This window comes from Amblyomma mixtum, chromosome 2, assembly GCF_055824585.1.
Source record: "Amblyomma mixtum isolate Tamu chromosome 2, ASM5582458v1, whole genome shotgun sequence".
Lineage (NCBI taxonomy): Eukaryota > Metazoa > Arthropoda > Arachnida > Ixodida > Ixodidae > Amblyomma > Amblyomma mixtum.
This window is the reverse complement of record NC_143013.1, coordinates 7,267,376-7,290,892: the sequence shown is the minus strand read 5'-3', so window position 1 is coordinate 7,290,892 and position 23,517 is coordinate 7,267,376. Positions and strand designations below refer to the sequence as shown.

At 54.0% G+C, this 23,517-nt stretch overlaps 1 protein-coding gene across 7 annotated transcripts in view; it reads right to left on the bottom strand.

Moving 5' to 3' along the window:
- LOC149358309 (cyclin-dependent kinase 16-like) overlaps window positions 1–23,517 on the bottom strand; it is a 155,837-nt gene that overhangs the window by 29,661 nt on the left and 102,659 nt on the right. The window contains exon 1 of one of the 7 annotated variants that reach the window (XM_089570345.1): window positions 18,917–20,101. The exons of the other annotated variants lie outside the window; for them this stretch is intronic. Coding sequence (XP_089426471.1) covers window positions 18,917–19,142 — 226 coding nt within the window. The 5' untranslated portion in view covers window positions 19,143–20,101. Of the gene's footprint in view, window positions 1–18,916; window positions 20,102–23,517 lie in introns of those variants that run through there. 7 annotated transcript variants of the gene reach the window in all.

Genomic DNA, 23,517 nt, shown 5'->3' with positions numbered 1-23,517 from the left:
CACAAGTCCGCCATCGTTATGAAGCACATGTACGACGACACCACGGGCAGCAGACTGCTGTACGATGCCCGCCGCAGAGGGATACTCGCATTCGAGAACTCAGAGCTAAATCCGCGCACGTCATAGTGGCATACCCGTACCTCCGAGCTGCCGCCCGGCGCGATGACGCCAGAGTGATGGTGGCGACACGGGAGAGAAGTGGGACGCTCGCACATGTAGCTGGCGGTTGCATATTCGCCAGCCCAGACACCTGTGCCAGTAGCCTAGCGAAGGCTCTTGCTTTCGAATGGACAAATGGGCAGCCATATTGAGACGCGGTGCAGCAGACCAAAAAACGCTTGGAGCTCCGGTCGTGTTCTCGCGAACACACTGAACGAAGGGCGCGCTGAAACAACTCTCTTCCTTTGTTTTGGTCGGATCACGGTACAACCGTAGATCTCCTGTTGCAGGTTTGAGGCTGAGCATGCCCAAAAAGAATGAAAAAGGTCCGCAAGTCAACCGCTACAACGGGAATAACACCAACATCAACGCCCCCATGGTCCCGTGACTGGATGTTGACGGCATGCGCTGTTGACGGTTTGCGCCATAGAACCGCTGCAAAAAAGACTAGCATAGAGCGCGCGCAACGCGAGCAATGGGGCCCTGTGCAACAACGACACCCTTTTCCCCTCCTCGCATCCGCTCGATGTCACACCACGCGCGCTTCGACTGCGCTCCGAATAGCGGAGTGTCGCCAGGCTTCAAGGCGGTCAGCCAAGCCAGCCTTCAAAATCGTGCCTCCAGTGCCGACGTCCCCGGAGGAGACGCTACCTCAGCCGACAGGGGAACTGCGACAAGTTGCAATCTCAAAACTACCGCACCAAGCGCCACCTACAGAGACGGCGCCATCTCTCTCTCTCTCTCCGTCCGAGAAACTCGCTGACGCCCACCCACCGTACCGAAGCAGGCATCGATCGCACGCACCGACGACGACGACGCTTACTGCGTCCGCGCGCCTCACAGGGGCTCCCATTGTCTGCCATTCAACGACGGCAATGAAGCACTCAGCCTCAGGGGGAGGATGTCTTCCTACATTCCCGCTGCTCTTCAAAGGCGGCAGTGCGGGGATGGCTGGCTGGCCGGACGCGCCGATACCGGGAATGAGACGCCCCTAACAAGGCGCTTAGGGAGCGCTCTGTCCGCGTTCTTTCAAATTCAAATTCTTTATTTCTGCCTTGTAAAGATACAGACAGCGGAGGCGCAGAAAAAGCTGTGAGAGACAGCTTGACTAAGCCGCAGCCCCCTTTCGCTTGGCAGCAGCTTGACAGCAAGGCTTTTAATACAAAAGGCAGTTGCAAAGCGTGATAACAAGTATACAAATAATGAGCAGGTACAAGATAAAACGAAAGAACATTATACAATATTGACACAATATTCACATTGGGTAAACACAGGTAATGGCAGCAAAGAAAAAAAAGAAAAAGCACAGAACAAAAATCCTACATGCTAGCATACAAAGCACGCAAAGACCTGTTTGACGAACTGAAAAGGTAAAAATTATTATATACATACGCGTTTAGCAGGGACGGAAGAGTGAACTGCAGGCGTTCTCTACACGAGTTCAATCGTGGGGTCGGGACCATCCATTGCTCCGCATACACTATAAACACGAATACGCCTATATGGGAGCAAAAGCTGTACTCTACAGCACACCCTGTATAAAAGGGCACGCGCTAGAGGAGAGCTTTCACTCCCTTTTCACTCCCTTCTGTTTAGAGTGTACGACTCGGCACCGAATGCCCAGGAGAATCAGAATTCGCAGGACAGAATCCTGCGTATGCCCATTTCCACTGCGGCTTCAGTAGCTGTGGAGCTCTAGATGGAGTGATCGAACCTCATTTCAACGATGGCGTTACGGAGAACAAGTTATGGAACTCCAGGAGGCCGAAAGTAATCCAGGGCCCTCCGCTACGGAACATGGGCCTCCAAAACCGCCACGAAGCAGGTGTTGCTACTCCACGAGGATTTTAAGAGCGCGTTCGAAGTTAAACGCGAATGACAAAGCGATACCATAATTCACGCCGCAAGATGTTGGTAACGAACTCTGCGCGGCGCCCCAGGGTGCGTAAAACTACGCATTTCGGGCGCTCACCAACGCACAATTTGCATATTGCAAAGCCAGGCGCGGCGTGTTTTGACGAACACGCGCCGCGAAATGCCACCACCCCCGCCCGCTCGTAAATCACAGCGATTTCGGGAGGGCCTCCGCATACCGGAAGGCGACCGGAAAAAATATCCACGCCCACAGCGTGGCGCGTGCCCCGGGGCAGCCATAACACACCCGCCACGAAAATTAAAAAAAAAAAAGGAGGGGAGACAAACTATACAAGGCGCATAAGAGAAGCGCGGTGAAAGTGGCTACAGGCGGATCCGCCTATACACGGAAATTTCTCTCTCGCTGGCATTTGCTTCGGCTGTTCTTGATTTTTGCCCCATTTTAATTCTCCTTCCAGTTATTTTAAATAAAAGTGAAAAACCCACACCCTGCGCGCCGCGGCACACACCCAGCAGGGCGGCGCCACGGCTAGGAAGAGTCCCACGCTAGCTTCACTCGGCGAAAGGCGGCCAATTTCAGGCGGGGAAAGTGGCGTGCGGGGCAGTGCACGACGGAAGAAATACACATACGAAGGCCAGCACAGCACCGCATACTAGACGATCGGTTTGCGCATCACAACAAAACCGACAGAGATGGCAATAAGAGTGATGTGACGTTCCGATGCTGCGCGTGGGCAGTGAGGTGTTCGTTAACGCGCTCCAACATCACATGGAATACGGGCACATTTTTTTTTTTTTTACACTGTTCGAGACGTCGAGAACGCCCTTATCCATCAAGGCATGGGACAACTTTAATTTGTCCTGAAGTGGTTATTTACAGGACAAACGGCCTCCTGAAGAATGTAGTTTTCATCAAACGCTTAGGCGAATTCCCAAAGGTGGAGTCTAATTCTACATAATTTGTAATACAATTATGACTCTGGTATCCATCCAAGCGCCGATATATGGCTACAAAGGAAAGCTACTGGTGGATGCCTATATGCAATTACTCCCTTATTATTAATAAAGTTTTTAGAAGCGATTAGCGTCGGACTATACCTCGCGCAAGTTCTCTCACCTCGTCGCGGCTTCCTGGGCCGGGATTACGCCGCCCGACTATCCGCAGATATCCCCTCTCCCAACGCACCAACATATTCGCGCAGCTTCTTGTTCCTGTTTGTCCGCAAGCGCCCACAACAACTCTACCAGAGGGAGGACGGGGGGAGGGGGGTGCTCGAGGAACGCAAGCTGCAGCGTCACCCGCGCACGACCCCGGCGTTATCGTACGACGGAATCGAGAGCCCGGAGGAGGAGCCGGCGCCCAAGAACACCACACTGCCAAGCACACACACACACACCACCAGCAGTCGAACAAGCAGCAAAGAAAGAACAGAGAGAAGGAAAAGAAAGAGCGAAGCAAGAAAGACGACGGGCGGCGACGCCAATGACGCCACACAACACAAGCGGCGGCATGCAGGGCGTGCAGAAGCCGAGGCGGCCGGGCCCGCGACAAGCCAGCTTCTACGAAAAACAGAACCGGCCTTGTGCGTGCGTGTGTGTACTGCACTTCACGCCCGTTTAGCTCTCATTTCAAACTTGGAGCGCATATATATATATTCCTGAAAGCCACACGAAGAGACGAGGAAATGTCGGGCGCTACACTGAATAGAGTCAGACATTCGTCGCATCCATGGCCAATAAAAGCACGAACACTAAAAGGTCAGAGATAAACTGATCAAGCCAACAAGACAAATGCACGAAACTAAAAAAATGATGTGCGAGGAGGTTAAATAAAGTTTAGAGGCAGATGACCTCTAAAGCTTCGCTCAAGGTTTTATATTATTATTATTCTTTTGTAGATGGACGGGAAGCTTACGCATGTGCCTTTACTGTACTTTATCCGTTTCTACGACTTCCCTTCCGTCATCGCGATACTGGCGCCATGTCAGTGTCCAGAGGCTTGTTACACTGCTCACACGAGACGCCCGCAGAGGTCGGCGCGCGAGACTCCAAGCTAGCGTTCCTGTATTCTATACTCACTGCCACGCGCTCAAATGTCTGGCCGTCATCCAGGTAAGCTTGGACCTGCAAAGAGTCCTGTCCAGGTGAGCTCTACCGAGCGGACTCAAAACTACGCCTGTAAGCCCCAAAATGGAACTTATATTAAAAAATAACTTAGCCGTACCGACCAGCATATTGTGCGGGGCCGGCCCTCTCCACACACACAGTCCAATTCTGGCTTCGCGCCCGGACCTGTATTCATTGCAACAAGCCCGCTATTACAAACCGAGCGACGCGCGGGACGACCCACAAAACGCAAGGCGAAACCTTGAAACACACATCACCGCCCCCGTGTAATAATAAAGGCAGGAGCAGCAGGCGCGCCGTACACAGCTGCGAATAAGACAGTCTCTCCATCGCTTCGGGACACGAGCGAAGGAACGCGTCGGCGGTCTAGTCGAGCCGTCGCGAACGGCAGAAACCAAGTCGGCAAGCAACCGGCAGCCCGGCCGAACACAGGATGACGGTGCTTTTAACAAGAAAGAAAGAAGCAGGCGGACGCCGAGGCAGAGATGCGAAACAAGTAACGGCTTCGAAAAAACACCGACCCTACCTCCCCTCAGGAGAGGAGACGAGCGGAGGCAGCGGAGAAGCGGCTCAAGCAAGCAAGCAAGCTCCCGTGGTAAGGTAAGCAAACAGGAACGCGGATCCGAGGGAGAGGCGGCCTCCTTCCAACCCCTCTCCCCTTCTTCACCCGGCCTTGGAATTCCAAAACGGTCGCGGCGGCAGGAACGCGGCGTCGAGCACAGATACAACACCAACGGGGACGGGCGACGCCAAGAAAAGCAGCAGCCGCGACAGCAGCACAACACGCGCACGGACGGACGGACGGACGGACGGGCATGCGCAAGAGGCAACAGCAGCAGCGGACCCACGGGGTGCAGAGCAGCGGACCACGCGACCAGTGTTTGACACGTGCACTTCTGGCCGCCGCGGTGGCTCAGTGGCTATGGTGCTCGGCTGCTGACCCAAAAGACGCGGGTTCGATCCCGGCCGCGGCGGCTGGAATTTCTTTGGAGGAGAAATTCTAGAGGCCCGCGTACTGTGCGATGTCAGTGCACGTTAAAGAACCCCAGGTGGTCGAAATTTCCGGAGCCCTTCACTACGGCGTCTCTCATAGCCTTAGTCGCTTTGGGACGTTAAACCCCACAAACCAAACCAAACCAAACACGTGCACTTCTTATCTTACTTCCTCTGTAGGCCGGAAAACTTTTTTTCCCAGGCTCAAAAACAAAAAAATGGCTGAGGCTTAGCTAAGGTTAAGCCTAAGATGGGAAGCATATTGATGGCTAGGCTTGGTATTACATGACTTTCCTTGGTTGACGTTGTTCATCCCGCTCTTCATCGGTCTCTGTGGTACGCTGAAGCTTTCGCTTGTCGTTCAAATCAGCCCTGCTTCCAGGCGGCATCCCAACACCTGGCCGCCTCGTAAGTGCCCGGAGAGCGAGGCAAGCTCAGCTTTATACCGCTGCTGTAGCGTCACGTGGTCAGCTGCAGCGCCTCTGATGTGGAGCCTCCACCGCCGCGGCCGACCGCGCGAGCCGGCAGCCGATCTCTCCTCTGCTGTGACGTCATGTTGTCACGTGGTCAGCCGCCGCGCCTCTGATGTGGAGCACCCACCGCCGCGGCCGACCGCGCGAGCCGGCAGCCCATCTCTCCTCTGCTGTGACGTCATGTTGTCACGTGGTGTCACGTGGTCACGCTAAAGGTCAATGGTAGCTCCACCGCCGCGCTCGACGGGCTGTAGTGTAGCTCTAGTAATATGCTTCGCATAAAAAGAGTCCGCTTAACACCCGGCGGAGACGGGGAAACACCAACACTGGCGCGAAATTAAGCCACGCCAGGTGGGGGTGAAGGAAGAGAACAGCGACACAGAACCGAGAAATAAAAACGGCGAGTAGGAACGGGGGAAAAGAACTGGGGGGAATAAAACCATGGAACCGAGGCGATTGAGAGACAGGCCGTTGTCTTTGGGCCAGGGTCGCAAGGAACACACGTTGGACTGCTGCAATCGTTTTGCAAGACAAGGAACCGTAACGTCGCACAAATTGGAATCCACCGAGGAAAACAGCGATCTATTTAGCACGCCACCGAGCAGACTGCTTCTCTGTTTCGCGCCGAACTCGCTCTCTGTGACTTGCCGCGAGAAATGCATACTGACTGCTTCACAGAACACTTCCCTTCCCTCAAAAGGGTAGTTCCGACGGCGCAAACAGCGGCATCGCAGTCCAATCCGACCGCAGGACAGACGCGTATAGTTGAACCTAAGGGCCTAGCGATTACTTCGTTATAACGGTAGTTTCACCATAGCCCGTATTGATCGAGCTCCCAAGTGGAATCGTCATTCATTCGCTATAACCAGTATTTCGTTATAGACCTTTTCGTTGTAACGGGGTTACACTGTATTTAAAACCAGAGAGTTACAGCAGGCGGAGGAGCGCCGACAATCCGGCACCGGTACAGCAAGCGAAGCCCCAATGGGTTCCATACCCGTACAAGAACCAGGCACCGAAACCGGCAGCTGGTGAATATGACACGAGCTCTGCGTTAAACGGTGCCCTGTTCTTGGTCGTCGTCATCATCATCGACCACGTTAATAATGTTCACTGCAAAAGAAAAGTCCTTTCTCACTGCGTTATGCCGCCGCGGTGGCTCAGTGGCTACGGTGCTCGGCTGCTGGCCCGAAAGACGCGGGTTCGATCCCGGCCGCGGCGGCTGAATTTCTTTGGAGGAGAAATTCGAGGCCCGTGTACTGTGCGATGTCAGTGCACGTTAAAGAACCCCAGGTGGTCGAAATTTCCGGAGCCCTCCATTACGGCGTCTCTCATAGCCTTAGTCGCTTTGGGACGTTAAACCCCATAAACCGAAACCGATCACTGCGTTATCTCAGGAGATCCTGCCTTCCCTCACGTACAGCATCAGACTCAATATCGTCTATAATTTTCATTAATCCTTAATAGGCCATTCATTACATGTTCTCCGTTTAAAGTGTACCGCCCAAGCCCACTTCGTTAGCTGGTACCCGCTATGGTTAGCGGCATCTCAAGTTATTTAATACACGTTGGCCAGGTTACCCGCAATCATACAGCTCGCTGCGCTGTTATAGATTTCCAGCCGGCCGACTTCTTCCCTCTAACCCCATATGAAGACTGTTCCCCCTCTACCTGATTTGAAGCTTGGTTTGGTTTTTTGGGTTTAACATCCCAAAGCGACTCAGGTTATGAGAGACGCAGGGCTCCGGAAATTTCGACCCCCTGGGGTTCTTTAACGCGCACTGACATCGCACAGTACACGGCCCTCAAAAATTTCGCCTTCATCGAGATTCGAAACTGAAAATTGAAGCTGAAGTATCACAGGCACAAAGTCCTGTCAATATTTCACACGCGACTGTCTGGTTGTCATCGGTACAACAACTCATGTACGTTCATCGACACTAACAACGACGCCGTTCTCTAACGGCGCGACGATCAGGGTAAGAAAGCGAACCTCGTCATAATGGTATGCAGTGCCATAAACAAAATGTGACGGGGCTTCTTGTAATTCGCTACTCCCACCTCTGTTTCGAAAACTAAACAGTACAAAAGTGTGCTAACTAAAAGGTGTCCGTACCGAACGGCCTTAGACAAAGAGGCCGGGGCAAATGTACTACATGGGGGCCTACCCGTACTCCCCCCCCCCCCCCCCTCCGAGTCTCGCGCCAGCAGACGACGTCCAGATGGCGGCGCGCGTCACCTTCCAGGCCTCAACGGCGCATGCGCAAAGACCCGGGTCAAGGCTCCGCAGCCCCTACGCACGCACGCAAGCATCCTGAGCGCACTACGGCCGCCAAGCCAAGGCAGTGCTTCAGGCGCGAGCAGTTTTTATCAGGCACAGATGGTGCGGGGGGGGGAGAGGACGGGGGTGGAGAGATAGGGCACCCCCTCTGTAACCTCAAACGCGAACGAAGACAGTACAGCTTGCAGGGCTACGCGGTAAAAAGAAAGAGGCACGGTCGGAAGAACTAAAATAAAGAGGGAACCAAAAAAAAAAATGGGGAGATAAAGGGAAACGTGGATTAAGAAGACGAAAGCGGCAGTCGGGAGATACAGCGCGCAGCGGAGAGGAACGCCACAGAAGAGGTTGCCAGTGAAGAAGAAGAAAAAAAAAAGCACCACCCTCAACGTAGGGAGGGGCAGCGCAGGCGTCGTTACGGATCGAGGCGTCAACCCTGGAAGGAGACAACGCTACCATTTCTGCCCAGACAGGGACGGTTCTTTCTCTGGTGTAGAGGGCTTCGCAGGGTCTCGCGCCATGACGTCACTCAGTCATTAGAGGACCTGCAGGGGCGATGATGACAGTGGTGGCGGTGGAGGCGAGCTCTCGCGAAAGAAGAGCGTTCAAATGCAGTCTTATTTTTTTCTGCTTCTTCCAGTATCTAACAATGACCGAAACCGGGCGAGAAACTCCTCTCCCCGCGCCATTCACTCCCACGCCTTTTTCTTTTTCTTTTTTTGCATTCGTTCTGCAGCGCGAATAGAAGAAAAAAAATTATAAAACACGAAAAGTAAACCGCCTAAAATCAAAAGAGCGAATGGCAAAATGAAAGAAAGCTGTAAAGCAGGATTTCAAGCCTAGCTCGCATCCCCCAATAGAACACCGCTCGGCAAATGCAAGCCAGAGGTTTCTTGACGGCGAAAATAACGCACATCGGGAGCACCAAGAAGACTGACGCAAAGATTGGGCCCACCCTAACGCAATACAAGTATTTGCTGCAAAAAAAACAAAAAGGGTAGGGGGGGGGGGGGGGGGGGGGGGGGGGTCAAGAGCTTACAGAGTACACCGCATAAGAAGCCTTCGCGACGCAGCCATTTCTTTTCTTCCGTGCCGGGCAACCATATAGTATAACCGCTTTTACACGATGACAGGCTGCACTCAATGCATGCCGCCCACACCGGTATACGTACAGTCTATGGATAGGTACTCAACAACATCGGCAACGACGCACACGTCACAAGAAGCCTGAGCCCGATACTTTTTTTTTCTACAAGGACAAAGCCTCCGCAGTGTGTAAATAAATGGCGTTGGAGGGAGAAGGGAAACACGTGGACGGGCAAAGAAGGGGAAAGGAAGAACTAGAGAGAGAGAGAGAGAGAGAGAGGCGGACTTTCGCAATCAACAGAAAGAATTCACACGCGCAAAAAAAAGTACGAAAAAGAAAGCACGGAAAGACAGAGCCGGGCCATTGAAACGCGATCACCCGTCCATTGTTTCCGTATCTCAAAGGACGCGCGGTCTGTAGCCGAGCAGACTTGCAACAAGACAGACGCCGACGAGCGAAGAATAAATAAAAATAGAAGAGGAAAAGGGGGGGGGGGGGGGGGGGACACAAGGCGCACGGTGGCATGATATAACTCGCTCGTCTCGCAACCAGTTTTTTTTTTTTTTCTGAGACAAACAACAAGCTCTGCCAAAGACACGGGAAATGGGCGAAACCTGAGAAACGACGCGGAGCGCGCTGCAAGGAGCTCACGGATAGAGAGACGCACAGATTCGCGCAGGCAGGGAGAAAATAACGGGTAAATATAAATTCCCGCGTAAAAAAAGAAGCCCAGTAGCAACACCAGCGACGGATTTCTCTCTCCCTCTCCTTTCGCGTGACTCAGGTAGGCTGCAAAAGCAGGCAGCAGCAGCTGCTAGGCGTGGAACGCCGACGCGGACCAAACAAAGAAACGGCAATGACAAACGCGGCAGGGGGCCCGCGTTGGCGGCAAGGTTTCCGTCTCGGCGAACGGGTGTATACAAAACGCGGGGTGCACACATCGGGCGACACACACGAGTCGTTATATACTGCCGCATATGTGCTGCGCCTGTAATGCGGTAAAACGCACTAGGAAGCGTCGTTTATTTCCCACGTCAATCCCTGAGCGAGATGGGAGCATACCGAGTAATATGAACAGATGGTGATTTTCAGTGACGCGAGAACATTTGGCTAAAGCGCCATGGCACGAGATGTTTGATCCGTATACCGAGGCGGGGTCAATGACTCCCTCCCCCAACCCTTCCTCTCTTTTCAGAGCGTTTCGCCCATTGCGTTCAACTGATCCTCCGAGAAGTAAAATCAAAGGCGAAAAAGTGGCAGGGTTTTAGTTAAACCGGGTAGAAGTGCGAAAGCATGCATTTAGCCTGGTTGACTCATGGTTTTGCGTCGCTGGGTCGTCCGCACGTCTGGCGACGATATTAAGACTCAGGTTAAGCTCTGATCGAGGTTAAGCTGATCTCCCTTTGGCTGCAGCTTGCGCGACTCCCCTCCGAACTAGCCCGAGATTACCCGAGTTACACCGAGGCTTCACACAAGATTCTCGGTTGGGTCTGACCGTGTTAAAGAGCGCTTTCGCACTACGTAAATTAAGAGCGGAGGAAAACCAGAACCTAACAGCTATCGTGGGTTTAAGTGATAAAGAAAGAAAAATGACTGGGGCTTCGAACTGGTTAGCTCTAAGCGGCAAATTTGGCACCAGAGAATGCCGGGCCCCAGGTTAGCGGAGAGAGCGCACGTCGACTGCAATACCGACGGGCACCCGGCGACGAGAATCGAACCACTAAGCCACCGCTGCGTACCATTCGCGTGAAGAGCTCGAGCCACCGCATAAGAGGCTGTCGCACAAGGGGCGGACAGCAACACACTGTGATGCAGCGTATGTCACGGATGGCGTAATGGGCCGCCCCGGTGGCTCAGTGGTTATGGTGCTCGGCTGCTGACCCGAAAGACGCGGGCTCGATCCCGGCCGCGGCGGTTGAATTTCTTCGAAGGAGAAATTCTAGAGGCCCGTGTACTGTGCGATTTCAGTGCACGTTAAAGAACCCCAGGTGGTCGAAATTTCCGGAGCCCTCCACTACGGCGTCTCTCATAGCCTTAGTCGCTTTGGGACGTTAAACCCCATAAACCAAACCAAACCAAACCGGATGGCGTAATGACAAAAGTGAAAAGAAAGCGAGTTGGGGTTAGGAAGCAAGCGCTACGGAACGGCGTCCGATCCCAAAGATCATGGCCGCAGATCATAAAGAAAATAATGAGTTCAAACCGAAACGGGGTGAGCAAAGCTTCTGCAATGGGCACAATGCGTAGTGCGTCGCCCCACGAGGGTTTTCTGCTGGCAGGGCTTCGAAACCAACGGCACGTGACCAACAAGCTCAGTAAAGATCAGGTTCTTCTTCTTCTTCTTTGCACCACAGGTGCACCGCCAGAGACGGTTTATCTAACTCGAAGACTGAAGCTCTTCGCACCAGGGGTGCCACGTCAGAGACGCTCGTGTGATCAGTTGACACGCAGGGATAAAAAAAAGGCAATAACTGAGGTTTATGTACAGATATTTACAGCGTACAGAAGTTTAGACACTCGAGACAAATTAAACGGCAAAAGACAAACAACAAAAAGGTGGATCTGGCTAATACTAGGGGAGGCCCCTGCTCGGCGTTGCCGAAGATGCGTTGCATCTGACCTTAGCGCAGAACCCCGCTTCCAGCTCCAGGGCCCGGTTTTAAAGCCCTAAAGGCCCAGCCCACATTCGGTAACTTCGAATCATGTTGCGGCCTTAACATGATTGGTTCTTCAAGAGCCTGGCCAGCCCTCCAGCTGCCGTAAAGTAGAGCACTCTCTCCACCACAAAATAAAAACAAACACAAATAGACATCCGTGCCAGCACGTGTGCGAATCAGTACCGCGGGTGGGGGGACACCCGTATACCTGCCGGCGCGTTCGCGAGCGGCCGCGTTCCAAGAAAGGAGACGCTTCGCTTTGACCACCCCCAGCCGCGTTCCGATGACCCCCGCGAACGCTACCGAACCCTTACACGCCCTTCCCAAGATTCTACAAAGGGCTCAAATGCCACTTTTAGAATTCTAACAAAGGGATCGGTACGGGTCACAAAACCACCCTGTGGGTGACATACCGCAGCTACACAAACACTGGCACGAACAAAACCAAAAACAAAAAAAATGCACACGGGCACCAACACAACACAAGCAAATTGCACACTCAAATACACGCGGTGACACGCTTGCTGTGCGCCGTAAAACGGAGTCCAAGTTGACAGGCTACTCAGTTCACTTGCATGCTCACTGTCGTCCTGCTCGCGAATGAGCACACATACGCACCGACACTCGCGACTGGAGCGTTCACTAGCACTCGTACGATGTCCGTAAGTGGCCACGTGAGCCTCCTTAGTCGCACCGAGCGTCCCTGTGTCCATTCGAGCCACCACGTGTTGTCAGTAACATAATTAACGCCTAAACGGTAACTCACTCATTAGGCTGGCGCCACAACGGGGCGTGAACTGAAAAGCCGGTGCCCTCCAGGATCAAAAACCTCGTGGTACTCGAAGGGTCTAAATCCCTGACCACGCAACGCACCTAAGGGCACGCTCTCTCCGGCGCGCCGGTGCGAACCGCGTGCTGCACAAGGAACATATCTCTTGCCTAGTTCAACTGTAACAGTGCGGCCGGCTTTTCTACATCTAATTTGACATACCGCAGCCCGGAACGTACTGTCCCCTGCGCCGCCTTTCAACGTGAAAGCCACGCACCTGCCTCCTGTTACTCTGCCTCGCTTGGAGCCATTGGCATTCTTCCTGCACGGGCAAACAATGAAATTTCCGCTCCCTGCATTATAGGCGCTTGCCGATTTCGTGGCATAGTCTGACTCCGAGGCTCCATGAGCTCCCTGACAGTCACTTGACCCGGGCTTGCCTTGCGGCAAGTCGCCACTCATTTCCGGGTCCTCAACTGACCTGGTCGGGCACACACCGGGTGCGTTCAACTGCGCGGCGTTCTGCCCGGTCGGCCCAACAGGCCCACCTCCGCTCTTTGCCTCGGATGAAGGGCTCTTGCCACCAGAAACGCTACGGGGCACTTCATGCTCCATACCCGACACAGTGTGCGGTTGCGGCAACGCCAGATTTTCACTGGCTGTTACTAGCTCCGCGTCAGAGGTCACAATCTTAGAGCCTACAGGAATTCCACCGCTGTCCTGTTTGTTATCGGACACCTTGGTCACGATTGGCCCTAGATCACTAGAATTGGGCTGCTCCTGTTCTTTGCTAGACGCCCGTGGTGGCGGAAAAGCTGTGGTATTTTCGCGTCCTTCAGGAATCCTGTTTTCACTTCCTGAACCTTTCGCGGCGTTTCCTAAGAAAGATGCGTTCCCGCATACCGGCTGATTGCTTTCAGCGTCTTCACTGCTTTTTCCCTGACCTGTGCATGACAAGCATAATCCTTTGTCTTCCAGCACAGGCTGCCTCACCTCTCGCGACTCGGAGCAGTTCTCCCTGGTTAGTTCACTAGCTTTCCTAGACGCCTTGAGCTCAGCGAGCTCCAGCGCTAGCTGCTGGCGCTTTGCTTCTAATTCATCCAAGACGCACTTAACATCCTGTGCTTTCTCCTCGCACAGCGGCACCTTTCCTCTATTCACTTTCGCAAGTTCGGCCTGAAAGTACGCTAAGCGCGCCTTCGCTAATTGCACTTGGTACCTCATATCGAGTGAGGGCCGGCATGGATAGCCCTCCATACCGCCGTCTGTATCCCTCAACTGTCCTGCCGGCTCGAACACAGGGACGTGAACAATGCGACCAAGGAAACTCACGGTTTCGATGCGTCGATCCGCATTGCCAGCTCCTTGGCGTCGGAGTCCACCTCCACTTTCACCGCACGCTGCGATGAGCTGTCGGACGCCGCTGGTCCTGTGCCCGCTGCTGTCGCCTTGCTGCGACCCGCCGGTGACTGTCGAGTTCTCGACGCGCTGCCTCCTTGACCGGACGCAGTCCCGCGTCGCTGGACATCTGCCGTGGTCCTTGCGTCCTTGCCGCCGTGTCTCCGCAGGTCCGTTCACGAACGCTGACCTGTCGCCTTGTCGTCACCTTTCTCCCTGCCTGGTCTTCTTCCTGCGCCGTCTTCCGATGGCCGCAGGATCCTGTCGACTGCGCCAGTAAAGATCAGGTTCTTCTTCTTCTTCTTTGCACCACAGGTGCACCGCCAGAGACGGTTTATCTAACTCGAAGACTGAAGCTCTTCGCACCAGGGGTGCCACGTCAGAGACGCTCGTGTGATCAGTTGACACGCAGGGATAAAAAAAAAGGCAATAACTGAGGTTTATGTACAGATATTTACAGCGTACAGAAGTTTAGACACTCGAGACAAATTAAACGGCAAAAGACAAACAACAAAAAGGTGGATCTGGCTAATACTAGGGGAGGCCCCTGCTCGGCGTTGCCGAAGATGCGTTGCATCTGACCTTAGCGCAGAACCCCGCTTCCAGCTCCGGGGCCCGGTTTTAAAGCCCTAAAGGCCCAGCCCACATTCGGTAACTTCGAATCATGTTGCGGCCTTAACATGATTGGTTCTTCAAGAGCCTGGCCAGCCCTCCAGCTGCCGTAAAGTAGAGCACTCTCTCCACCACAAAATAAAAACAAACACAAATAGACATCCGTGCCAGCACGTGTGCGAATCAGTACCGCGGGTGGGGGGACACCCGTATACCTGCCGGCGCGTTCGCGAGCGGCCGCGTTCCAAGAAAGGAGACGCTTCGCTTTGACCACCCCCAGCCGCGTTCCGATGACCCCCGCGAACGCTACCGAACCCTTACAAGCTCATTACGATACAAACCCGGAATTGTCGTTGCTGACCGTGGAAATGGTCACGAAAATTCAATGTGACGGCATCATGGTCCCTGAGACCGGAAGTGAAACCACAGGTAACATCAGAACAGAAGTGACGTCGGCTCTAAACCGGAAGTGACTTGATGGCTTGGTTAAAGCAGTGTTTCAAACGTACGCGCAAGTCGCGCGGTCTTTCCTGAAAGCGTTCACCCTGAGGCCTTTGAGACATTAGTACTAGTTACAAACTAGTACTAACCAGTAGACAAATATAGTTCACCAGCAGCACACGGGGACAGAACAAATGCTTTCGCATTCCCAGCACGTAAGTAGTCGGAAGTGCCCTCCGTATTTTTCCAACATGGTTCAGGCGTGAGCATGGTCAGATTGCGGCACCGTGCTCCATTCAACTTTTGACGAGACTTGTTTGCACTCATTACGCCATGTAAGATATCCGACAGCACACGAGAACGAAACTGCCGGGTGTTGTCGGCAGCGCTGCAATGGGTACGGGCGGAGAATAACGGACAAAGAGCGACGTCACACGCTAATTGATATGATACCCCAAGTAATACCGATTACTGCGCCCTCTCTCAGTGCATTGTGCTTTTTGCGAAGTGCACTGAAATCTCGTTACTTCGAACGCACTTAATTCGGATTTCCGGTTGGCCCGCAATGGGCCCGTCAGCATGCGAAAGCATTGCCGTAACTGAAACCATTTCAGTCCCCTTTGAAATATCGGGAGGCGAATGTGCTTATCAAATAACAGTATAGGAAACAATGGCCAGACCTTCTTTATATCAAACCGAACGTTCCGGCAATGCCCTTGGTAATAGAAAAGCAGTCATATTCCTATACGTTACTCAAAATAACCGCCTTCGCTGTCACCAAGCCGGTTACACTGCAAATAGAGCGCAAGGGAATCGCATTATTTCAATCTCTCTTAATTCGAACTCCCGGTTTATTCGAAATGCTGGCAGTTTATTCGCTCTAGTTATCAACACATGTGCACAGTATATACCTGGAAAATACCGAGGGTACTTCAGTATTCAGGCCAAGCAACACGCGGTATCCGCTGCAACCGACCATAGGTCAAGAGCGCACTTCAAACGACCGCGTTCACAACAAGATAACATGTCTTCGGCTATCTCCATATTGCCCGGGTAAAGGCTTCTAACGAATAGCAGGAAAGAAAAAAAAACTGGAGGAGACACTTAAGCGCCGCCTTTAAGGGTACGACGCGAAAGCGTTAATGGATGAACACCCATATATATGCAAGATGAGTAATTCTCGACTTTTCATTCCCAGATCCCTGGGAGCCCTCACACCACTCCTGATGCAGTGGTGCAGCGGTTAAGCAATGCGCCACTTCCCTGAGGTAGCAGGTGCTGCCACCGGTGCGGCTTGTGCGACCCAGGCTGCTGCTCTTCCTAAGCAACTTATGGCGATCGATCATTACCTGCCACCTGCTACGCTCTAAACACGAATACGCCTATATGGGAGTAAAAAAGGCAGTAAGTTATCCTCTACCGCACTCCCTTTTATAAAAGGGTGTGTGCGCTAGAGGACAACTCACTCCCTTTCTACTCCTTTCTGTTCAGAGTGTACGGTGGTCAGCTCACTCACAATCCGGTGGGCAGGTTGAGATGACGCCACAAAGTCACGTGACCCTCCTAAGTTGCCGGAGCGGCCGACTGCGAGGCTTCTAGCGGTCGTCAACGCCGACGCTGGACAATTTGTTTTTCGACATGGGGGTAACTAACGCTGTCACTTTAAAACAAAACTTAAAAACCTGGAGGGGGGGGGGGGGGGGGGGTACTGGCGAAGCAGTCTTTGCACGCCCCTCCACGGGATAGAGCACAGATAACACACGGCGGTGCGATAAGGAACGCCGAGGGGCTAGGCCCCGGTTTCCGAGCGGCACACTGAGGGTGTTCACCCCATCTGCAGCGAAGCAGGATGAAGAGGCGGACCGGCGGAACAGGCACGCGGAACCCGATACCCAATCTCCCGTGGTGCAAGTGGGGCTACACTTCGGCATCCGTCTCTCGTGAGCGGGTTAACACCAGTCGCCTCGCTTTCGAAGGTCGAACAACACGTCACAGTGAATCATATCTCATTAGCGAGATAAGAGACGATGAACACGGGCCGCCTGTCTATGAATCGCATCCGCTGCGAGATGAACGCAATGTACTCTAATAGCGCCAGGAATGCGTGAACGAGAGCTATCTTTGTACCCCCCCCCCCCCCCCCCCCCCCCCACACACACACACTCCCTCCCCCTTTTTGAAAGCCTTCTTTTGAAGTTACTATTATCTTCAAGTCTTTTTATCCATTGTTTCGGTAAAACGGATACCAAACAGCGCAGCAAAGCATACTGGCGCAGCTTTCTGTGCAATGCGAGGTCATTCATCTGCTAAACAATGGTGAGAGAAGAACCGGCCAAGCACTTCGCACAGCCAGAACGCAAGTGCTTCTTCTATATATAGTCGGACCTCGTTATAACGAAACGGTTTGTAACGGAATAATGGACATAACGAAGGAATGACGATTCCCCTTGGGAGCTTGGTCAACCCTATAGAAATAACGAAGCAATGGCTTCTTCTGTCACTCAGTGGTCCTTCCTCGTATGAGTGCAGCCTAACTGACCAGAGTAGCCCCACGAAGGGAAGTCGATGTTTCTTGAGTATTAGGTGGCAGCATGACTGCGCTTGCTGATAAGTGCCTCCTCTCGACACTCTGTAACGCGTGTCGAGAGGAGGCACCAAAGAAGCAAAAAATTTCTCCACAACACAAGGACAGCGCGCATCGACGTACAAGCGAAGCGGGACATCGCGTGTCACCATAAAAGAACGGACACATCCTTCCACGTCTGCTTTTTGCTTCGACGAGCCCGCCAACCCAGAGACTGCGGGAACACGACCCTCCTCACCCCCCCCCCCCCCCCCACACACACACACACACAGCTTTTCCGGATGTGTGAGCAATAAAACCGTTTACAGGGTCACAAAACGGTTTAGCGCAGCCACGTAGAACAACGGAATGGGCACAGAGGGCAAAACTGCTGCCCCCGCCCTCCGGCCCGTCAGTAGCCGACTGTACAGAGCGTTGCGGAATGCACCGGTTTTTAAGCTCGTGCTCTGGTAAACACCCACAGGGACCTTTCCTGAACCAAGTTTATGAAGACCTCCGATGAAGGCTCGTGCACTAAACCTTGACCGATGAACGTAACAACTGCCTGCAGTAAAACGCGCCTCAAGTCGCTCGCCTCTCTCAATGTCTTTTAGCAAATAAAGAGGCTGGCTGCGGCTGTCAATAGCCAGTCGAACTCGATATCTGCGGGTTGTAGCCACACACCGAGCTGCCGGGAGAGAGAGAATAAAAGAAAAAACACGCTGCGGAGTGCTTCAATAATACGATGTGCCTCGGTCGAACGTCGCGATATTCTGTGAGGACAGAGCCCTCAGCAACGGAGTCGCACGCGACTGAGCGCCGTTTCGCTGAGGAAGTAGTACCTTTACACAGTAGTGGAGCGGCTGCCTACCGCGCACTGAAGAATCCCCGCGTTAATGGCAAATGGATCGCTGCTCCAGCTGCGACCACCGGGAGAGAGGTTAATGTCTATCGAGCACAGTAAAAGCCGTCAGCGAACAATCCGAAGCAAGAGACCACCCGATGCGCGCGCCTGCGTTCAAAGCACGGTACAGTGAACCCCAAACAAAATGGTTCCGTCACCCGAGTGCTGCACACCCTAGGAACTGTGAAACATTCGCGCTACTACCTCCCGCCCATAATGACGCCGAATTCTTCACCCAGCACTGATTCTTGCCTGTTCGCTCCCTTCCGTTCCCCCTCCAGTAAGGTACTCCCTCACCCGGGGCGCAACGGGATAGCATCCTCATTCCTCAGCGGGCGAACGCGGAAACTATCTGCTTACGACACACGACGCCAACAGCCTCCACACACAGATACCGCCGTAAAAGGCTCTGACAGTAACGATGCCGATTCGTGCTACCTTGAAATTGACTTCCCACAAACAACGTTTGCACGCTACATTAAACAGGACGAATGGAATGTCCTGCGACTCGAAACAAGCCAGATGCCAATGTCTTGCAAAAGGGTGAAAAATGGAATAAACACAACGGCAAGTAACTCACTGAGCACAATGTTAGACGAGGAGCAAGAGAGGTTGTTCGTGCGGTGCCGCGGCTTGCGGTGGTAGCTGCCGGTGCCGTAGGAAGAAGACGGCGGCGAGGACGACGAGTTCACCGGCGGCGCCAGCGCGAAGTGCTTGTCGGCGGCGCACGGCTGCGGGCTCCAGCGGCGACGCTGGCCCAGGTGGCACGTGCGCCGCAGTCGCTCGAGGCCCGCCGACGGCGACATCGCCCCGCGCAACACACACACAATGGACGACGGACGAGACAACAGCCGGCGGGCAGAAGCGGGCACGGTGGGCGCGTCCGCTCAACCACACGCGCAGCACACACACCGCAGGCGGCGACGACACTCCACTGACTGACTGACTGGCTCGCTGAGTGTGGAGTACCGGAGGGGCGGCCGATATGATGGGAGCCGTTGAGTGACGGCGCGCCGAAGCGTTTCAGAGGCGCCGTAGGGAGAAGAGAGAAGAGGGGGTGTAGAGAGAGAGAGGAAGGAGGAGGGAGAGGCTCGGCGTTTCCGAAGCGTTGTCACGCGGCAGCCTGCGGCTTCCTTTCTTGCAGAGCACACAACACACCGACGTCGCAACCGCTATGCGCGACAGCCGCCACCACTACAGCGCGAACGCAACTGCAGACGCAGGGGAGACTGAGAGCGCGAAGAGCTCAGTCAAGGCAGCGAGCAGCGCGGGCGGACGCGAACACACACGCGAGCAACGAACAGCAGCTGCATGCATGCGCGCACAGAGCGTTGTTATAGCACGCACGCACGCTAGACCCGCCGGGGGCGATTTGTTTCAGGTGTGCCGCCGCGGTTGGGAGCCAGAGAAACCTTGCAGCGCGGAGGTGCACGCAAGAGGGGGGGTGTCGGGAAGGGGTGGCACGTGACCGCGCTGGTTTTCGCGTCGCGCCGAGGAGGCGACGCACCAAACCAATGCGGATGTACGGGGGAGGGAGGCAGCAGGAGGAGGAGGAGAGCGAGTTGCATCGCGAGAAATTAAAAGAAAATTTTTATAGAGATGGAGAGGGCACCAACGCGGTGGACCCATGACGACGACGAAGGCAACGACGTAAACCACACGGCCGGCAAGGAGACGCCTTCGCACCTGGCCTGTGCAGCTCCGGCGAGTAGATCCCCCCTCTACACAAGCAAGTGACGAGAAAGGCAATGCGGAGAGGCGAGAGAGAGAGGAGGGTGAAGTGAGAGGCAGAGACGGACAGGACTCTCTCCATTCAACTGCTCGTTCAGGATCACCACGGGGGCAGCCCTCGCGGGGACAGCGCGCGGAGCAGCAACAGCGAAAATTGCGAGAAACTGCTCGCCGAGAAAAACAAAAGAGGGGGGGGGGGGGTGAAGACCTGCTCCGAGCTCGACCTTCTTCCCCTACCCGTCGTGTGAAGGCTCGCAGTCCCTTCCCACCGAGACGTCACGTTCTCGGCATTTTATTTTACACCGGCTCTTCGAAAAGGGTGGGCGCGCATGAGAGTCGGCTAGGAGCGAGCGGCAAAGACGGGAGCACACAAACCTAGATACGCAACGAGAGGGCAGAGGCGCCGGAATAGAAAAAAAAAAACAAAAAAAAAGAAAAGGAGAGATTAGTCGCACACCGCGCTTCCGCTGCTGCTACCTGCGCGGCGGCCCGAGAGCGACGAAGCCCCACGATGAAGGACACTGGAGGAGGGGGGACGCGCGGAGAGTAGATGGAAGAATGGCTCGGCGGAAGCGGCAAAGGCCAGGGAGAAGTGCGGACGTCATGATTAAGGCTGCCGACGGAGTCGCCTGGAAACGCCGCCGCGGCCAAGTTCGTTCACACCCAAGACGCTGTTGCGCTTCTCCCGTCGTCCTCATCGAGGCTGTTCTTTCAGGAAAAAAGAGAAAGGGAGACGTCGCCGCTACATAAGCACAAGAAGTTGAGAGCGAAGGAGCTGACACGCCCATTTCCGCCGCTTAAGACAGCTCAGAATCAAGTGTGCCGAAGTAACTAAGGGAGAATGACCTCTGTCGGGTAGTTAATATGGAAGCTACGCAGCCGAGCCGTAGGTGCTTGAACACTCCCCCCCCCCCCCCCCCACACACACACACACAGACACAGCGCGTGTGAGCGCCGGCCATCAAATGCCGGTGCAGGAGAGACAGCCTTGCGGACGAAAGATAATTGACACGGAGCCACTGACAGACAACAGCTAACTGGCAATCAATGGGCGAACACTAACCAGACGTGGGGGGGATCAAGCCTGACACGTAGCCGAGGTAAGCACTAGTTGCCTTTTTTTTTTCTTTTTATTTTTCCCCCACTGAAAAATCAGCCTCGCGCAGCTGCCTCTTTCACAAGAATAACCCGCCAACAGATTGTGCCCGACGACGATAATTAACGTGTACGCTGTCCTTGCTTAACCGTTGGTCGTCACCTGTCCAGGTCAGCGGGTGTTAGCTAACGTCATATATATCTAAAAAAAGAAAAATAAACTCCGCAGCCGTAAATTAACCACGCACGACGCCCACGCTCGCTCAGATTACGCTCAGGAACGGCATTCCCCCCCTCCATTCTGCAGAGGCAGCAGCTGGCTGACGTTCGCCCGCAGGGCATTACTAAACGACGAGGAGGCGATTACTCTGATAAGCAGCAGGAATCGGGGAACCGCTGTGCGCATAAAGCCGTTCACGCGCTACGCCGACAGGCAGCTACATTTATGTGCAGCCCCCGTAGAAGGACTTCACGCCACAGCATTCGGTTTTCAGCAGTGTAGTGTATAGTGTTCAATGACTACGGTTTGCTGTCCCCAAAACTAATTTTCAATTTTTTGTATCAGGCTTTTGACCAAGACTGTACTCCCGCTGTTGAACTCAATTCACTACTAACAGCTGAACTTTGTTACAGCGGGACCCAGCGATTACTTCGTCATAGACGTAGCTTCCTACGGGAGCTTCCGAATGAAATCGTCATTCCTTCATTATAAACCATTTCGCTATAACGAGGTTATAACGGCAATAACTCGAAGGACCTACTGAAAGATAAATGGCCCCGCGTAGTTAAAATTAGCTTCACTGAACGCCACTGCTCATTTGGTTCCTCAAACTCCTGGAGTGGCATAAAAAAAAGGGGGGGCAAAAGGCGGGGCAAGTCAAACCTTCTAAGCCATGACTTCAATCCAGATCACGGTAGTAGTAGCAAAGGACCCCAAGAAAAAAAAAAGGAAAGCAGGGGTCACATTTGCACGAAACGAGGCACAGCGGACGTCCGTGGTGGCGGAGGAGGCAACCACCGCGGGAGGAAGCACCCGTGGCACACACACACACACGGGACTCGCGCTATCACGACGTCGGGACTCGAGAAACAAACGCGTGCACCGGGAAATACCCGAGGCGCTGCTAGCAGGCTCTTCCGTCGTCGCGCAAGCCAGCGCACAACCAGTGAGAGGAGGGCACTAAGAAAGAGAACGGGTTACGGAAACAAATGGGCGAGGAGGGTGGGGAGGAGGGCGAACCTGGCCGACAGACATGTCAACAAGGACGACGTCACGGGTGTCCCCGCACATCAAGGCGTCTGGAGATACGGAACCACGCAATAAGGACGCATCTTTTATCTCCTCGTTATTGCCAGCTTGTTGTGGTCGCTTGCGTATTGTGCAGTCTGGGGGCACACCACTTGGCGTGTTACGACACACGGATCAGAGAGGGAAGCGCGGGACGACGTCACGGGTAAACAGCGGCGACGGCGGCAATCGCGTGGATGCTGAGTAGAGAGCCCGATGGCCGAAACGCGATGTGCGTGTGGTGCCAACATGGTGAAGCACCAAAGGCGAGGGAGCAAGCGGCAGTCACGCAGGTATGCCGCACAGTGGAGGGCTCCGGTGCAATGTCTACCACCGAGCCCTCCTTTTCACGGGAACAGGGCGTTCTTGCACTTCACCTCTGTAGAAACGCGCCCGGGACTGATTCGCCGATAGCGCGTAGCTGTCCTGCGCTACAGAAACGAAGACGCGGGAATGAGTCTTTCAATTTAAACTCCACGTTTACCTGTATCATTTTCTACTCGCTCTAGTGATCAGAGTTTGTAACGGTAGGCGGTATGTTAGGCTCAAGAGCCGCACAGCTATTACATTACCCCCCCCCCCCCCCAAAAAAAAAAAAAAACTGCCTTCGCTGTCACCAAGTCGGTTTACACTGCAAACGCTGTGGAAGGGAATCACATTAATCCACACTCTCTTAACTCGAACTTCCGGTTTATTCGAATTGATGGCGCTTTATTCGAACGAAGTTTTGGTGCCCTTTTTGTGCTTCGGGGCTAGTGAGACGGCGCAAAAGGGGGCTCCGTATAGAGTGTTCGCCCTCCTGAGATTTTCTTTTGTAGTTGTTTAACTCGAACTGGCATCGCACAGTACACGGCGAAATGCTTGCATCTCGCCTCCACCCAAACGCGACCGCCGCGGCCGCAATTTGACAGCGCGACACCGCGGCGGTGAATCTCGCATGTTGCGTTTTTTCCGCGCACTGGTTTCGCCGCGTTCCTATCTAACCATGAATGGGGCGAGAGTGCTGACGAGCTAGTCTGCAGGCGCACGTCGACGGCTGTTTTCCGCTGGAGAAAGGAATTCCTGCA